Source organism: Gossypium raimondii, chromosome 1 (genome assembly GCF_025698545.1).
Source record: "Gossypium raimondii isolate GPD5lz chromosome 1, ASM2569854v1, whole genome shotgun sequence".
Taxonomy (NCBI): domain Eukaryota; kingdom Viridiplantae; phylum Streptophyta; class Magnoliopsida; order Malvales; family Malvaceae; genus Gossypium; species Gossypium raimondii.
This window is the reverse complement of record NC_068565.1, coordinates 39,640,674-39,644,859: the sequence shown is the minus strand read 5'-3', so window position 1 is coordinate 39,644,859 and position 4,186 is coordinate 39,640,674. Positions and strand designations below refer to the sequence as shown.

Sequence of the window (4,186 nt, the reverse complement as noted above, 5' to 3'; positions counted from 1 at the left end):
TTGTGGAAGGAAAAGTCAAACGACGTCAATGCTGAAATTTTGGAAACTTTCCGTAAGGTACAAGTTAATATTCCATTAATTGATGTAATTAAAAAAGTACCTAGATATGCTAAGTTTTTGAAAGAATTATGCACTTGTAAAAGGAAATTAATTGGAAATGATAAAATTAGCTTAGGTGAAAATGTATCTGCGATATTTCAGAAGAAACTCCCAACTAAATGCAAAGATCCGGGAATGTTTTCGATACCTTGTAAGATAGGAGACCTTAAACTTGATAGAGCTATGCTTGATCTGGGAGCTTCTATAAATGTCATGCCTAGGAGTATCTACGATAGGGTTCAATTAGGTGTATTAAAAGACACAGGACTGATAATTCAACTTGTAGATAGGAGTAATGCCGACCCTGATGGTGTTTTAGAAGATGTTCTAGTGCAAGTAAATGAGTTAGTCTTTCCAGCTGATTTTTATGTTTTAGACATGGGACCTAACGATAATTCAATTGATGTGCCCTTACTCTTAGGAAGACCTTTTCTTAAGACAGCTAGAACGATAATTGATGTGCATAAAGGGAATTTAACTATGGAATTTGATGGTGAGATAATTAAATTTAATATATTTGATGCTATGAGATATCCCACTGATATTAATTTCGTATTTACTCTTGATGTAATTGACAATTTTGTTCAAGATGTCTATGAATTAGGGGATGAGAACGAGTTGAAAAGCGTTCTAGCTAAGAGCATTTTTGATATCGACAGGCATGGATTTATCATTTCTGATTCTTTAATTAATTCGGTTTGTGCATTAGACTCGCCTCAGTTAACACGCTTCAAGCCGATCCTCTCTAACCTTACGGTGACTGGTAAGCAAATTCCTTCATTGATTTCACCACCTAAATTGGAATTAAAAGAGCTGCCCGAAAATTTAAAATACGTTTATTTAGGGGAAAATCAAACTTTACCATTGATAGTGTCGAATGCTTTAACCGAGATGCAAGAATCTAAGCTGCTTAGAGTTCTTAGGGAGAATAAAGAAGCCTTCGGTTGGACACTAGCCGATATTCGGGGCCTTAGTACTACTTTATGTACTCACAAGATAGCCTTAGAACCAGATTCAGTCCCTAAAAGAGACCCCCAACGCCGCTTGAATCCACCAATGATAGAGGTAGTTAAGATTGAAATTTTAAAATGGTTGGAAGTTGATGTCATTTATCCTATAGCTGATTCGAAATGGGTAAGTCCAATTCATGTTGTCCCTAAAAAGGGAGGAACCACAATAGTTACCAATGAAGAAGGGTTGGAAATTCCTACAAGGGTGCAGAACGGCTGGCGGGTTTGTATAGATTATAGGAAGCTGAATAAAGCCACTAAAAAGACCACTACCCCCTCCCATTCATGGATCAAATGTTAGAAAGGTTAGCTGGTCGCTCACATTTTTGTTTTTCAGATGGTTATTCAGGTTATTTACAGGTACCTATTGCACCTGAGGATCAAGAGAAGACCACTTTCACTTGCCCGTTTGGAACTTACGCCTTCAAGAGAATGCCTTTCGGATTATGCAATGCACCAGCCACTTTTCAAAGAGGTATAACGAGCATTTTTTCGGACTTTATTTCACATGTAATGGAGGTGTTCAGGGATGACTTTACTGTTTATGGTGATTCATTTGATCAATGTTTGCATCATCTTGTGTTAGTTCTTAGGTGTTGCATTGACACTAATCTGATATTGAATTTTGAGAAATGTCATCTCATGGTTGAAAAGGGTGTAGTATTGGGGCATGTCGTCTCAGCTAAAGGTTTAGAAGTCGATCAAGCCAAAGTCGAGGTAATTAAAAATCTACCTTATCCAAGTACTGTGAAAGGAATTCGATCTTTCTTGGGTCATGTAGGTTTTTACTGTCGGTTCATCAAGAATTTTTCGCAGATATCGTCATCTTTATGTGCATTGCTAGGTAAGGATGTGGCATTCGAATTTAATGAGAGTTTTAAAAAAGCTTTTGATGAATTGAAATTGAAATTGATCACGGCCCCTATCATTCAAGGACCGAATTATGCATTACCCTTTGAGATTTTATGTGATGCTATTGATAAGGCTGTTGGTGCGGCTCTAGGACCAAGAAATGGGAGAGAGTCTTATATTATTAGGTATGCTAACGAGCTATTAAACCCAGCTCAATGCAATTACACCACGACCGAGAAAGAGGTCTATGCCATAGTTTTTGCCTTAGAAAAATTTAGATCATATTTGCTAGGAGTCAAAGTTGTTGTATTTTTTGACCATAGTGCTCTTAAATATTTGTTGCATAAAAAAGAAGCCAAGCGTAGATTGATTAGATGGATTTTACTGCTGCAGGAATTTGACCTGGAAATTAAAGATAAGAAAGGTAAAGAGAACCTTGTGGCCGATCATTTGAGTAGGATAAAGACTGGAATTTTGAGGGATGAGCCGAGTGATTTATTTCCCGATGAGAGACTTTATAGTGTGTCTAGTGTTTTTCCATGGTATGCCGACATAGTGAACTACTTAGTGACTAAAGAGTTCCCTACGAATGCACCTAGACATTTAAGAGAAAAAATTAAAAGTCAAGCCCGATTTTACTTATGGGAAGAGCCGTACCTTTGGCGATTTTGTAGTGATCAAATAATTAGGCGTTGTGTCGATGATAGTGAGATAGATTCGGTGCTTAATTTTTGTCATTCTCGAGAGGGGGGAGGACATTTTGGGCCTAAGAGAACAACTCATAAAATACTTGAGTGTGGGTTATTTTGGCCAACTATTCATAAAGATTCATATGCATTCTGTAAAAATTGCGCATCATGTCAAAAAACCAGAAATTTAAGTAGCAGAAATCAAATGCCATTACATAATTTTTATGTTTGTGATATATTTGATGTATGGGGTATTGATTTTATGGGGCCTTGTCCTTCTTCTTTTGGTTATCTATACATTCTTGTGTGTGTTGATTACTTGTTGAAATTGGTAGAAACATTTCCAACTAGGGCCGATGATGCTAGAACTGTGGTGCAATGTCTTAAGACCAACATTTTAAATAGATATGGAGTACCTAGGGCTATAATTAGTGACAAGGTAACACATTTCTGTAATAGAACCTTGAAAGCTTTATTTGCACAATTTGGTGTCACCCACAAAGTGTCGACAGCTTATCACCCTCAAACCAATGGGCAAGCCGAGAGTAGTAACAAGGAAATTAAGGGAATTTTAGAGAAAATTGTGAAACCTAATAGAAAAGATTGGAGCCAACGGTTAGATGAAGCATTGTGGGCTGTTCGAACAGCTTACAAAACGCCAATAGGGATGTCGCCTTATAGGGTTGTTTTTGGGAAGGCGTGTCATCTTCCCGTAGAGCTTGAACATAGGTCATTTTGGGCTGTTAAGTAATGCAATTTGGATTATAGTTTGGCAGGTGAAGAGCGCAAGTTGAAGCTGCAAGAATTGGAGGAGTTGCGCGTAGAGGCATATGACAATCCGGTCATCTACAAAGGTAAGTCGAAGGCATTTCGTGACTCAAAGCTGATTCGAAAAGAATTCAAGGTAGGGGAAAAGGTATTATTATTTAATTCTAAGCTTAAACTGTTTCCCGGTAAGTTGAAATCAAGATGGCTTGGACCGTTTATAATAACCGAGGTGCATCATCATGGGGCAGTCGAAATTCGGAGCCTCGATACTAATAAAATTTTCAAAGTAAATGGTCACAGGTTGAAACATTTTTATGAAGGGGAGCGAGCAGCTTGGATGGAGGAGATCAATCTTAAGGATCCATGAGGAATTGCAATGTCGAGCCAACGACTTCAAAACAAAGGCGCTTGTGGGAGGCAACCCACATATTCAGGGAAGTTTTCTTTTATCTTTTCCAATATTATTGTTTCTTTCCATTAAGTAAATTTTTAATTTTAGCTTTCTTTTGCATTAGGGGCAATGCAAACATTAAGTATGGGGGAGAATCAATTCATTGATTTTCTAGCGTATTTGATGCTTGTTTTGTTTTTAGCAACTTTCATGAATAAGAATTGTTAAACTTTCTTTAGGAAAATATTAAAATAAAAGAATGAAGATGTATTTCATGAATTCAAGTTGATTGGGGTGGTTGTATGTCGATTGGTTGGGTTAAATTTTGTTGTCAATTGACTGATTTTGGTTAATAAAAAAAATTTAATCTGCTTAAT

The 4,186-nt window shown here is 37.1% G+C and overlaps 1 protein-coding gene across 1 annotated transcript; it reads left to right on the top strand.

Moving 5' to 3' along the window:
• Positions 1-234: 234 nt before the first annotated feature.
• LOC105787015 (uncharacterized) lies at positions 235-3,785 on the top strand. The gene is made up of 7 exons (XM_012613482.1): positions 235-1,332; positions 1,470-1,584; positions 1,696-1,826; positions 1,926-2,204; positions 2,355-2,503; positions 3,419-3,504; positions 3,739-3,785. Exons 1-7 carry the CDS (start codon positions 235-237, stop codon positions 3,783-3,785), a joined length of 1,905 nt encoding a protein of 634 aa, XP_012468936.1.
• Positions 3,786-4,186: the final 401 nt, after the last annotated feature.

Excerpts from the sequence above, each read along its gene's own strand:
- LOC105787015 (XM_012613482.1), top strand. The coding sequence starts at position 235 with ATGTTTTCGATACCTTGTAAGATAGGAGACCTTAAACTTGATAGAGCT. Across the intron at positions 2,205-2,354 it reads ACACCACGACCGAGAAAGAG|GAATTTGACCTGGAAATTAA; the intron begins GTCTATGCCATA and ends TTACTGCTGCAG. Across the intron at positions 3,505-3,738 it reads CAATCCGGTCATCTACAAAG|GGGAGCGAGCAGCTTGGATG; the intron begins GTAAGTCGAAGG and ends ATTTTTATGAAG.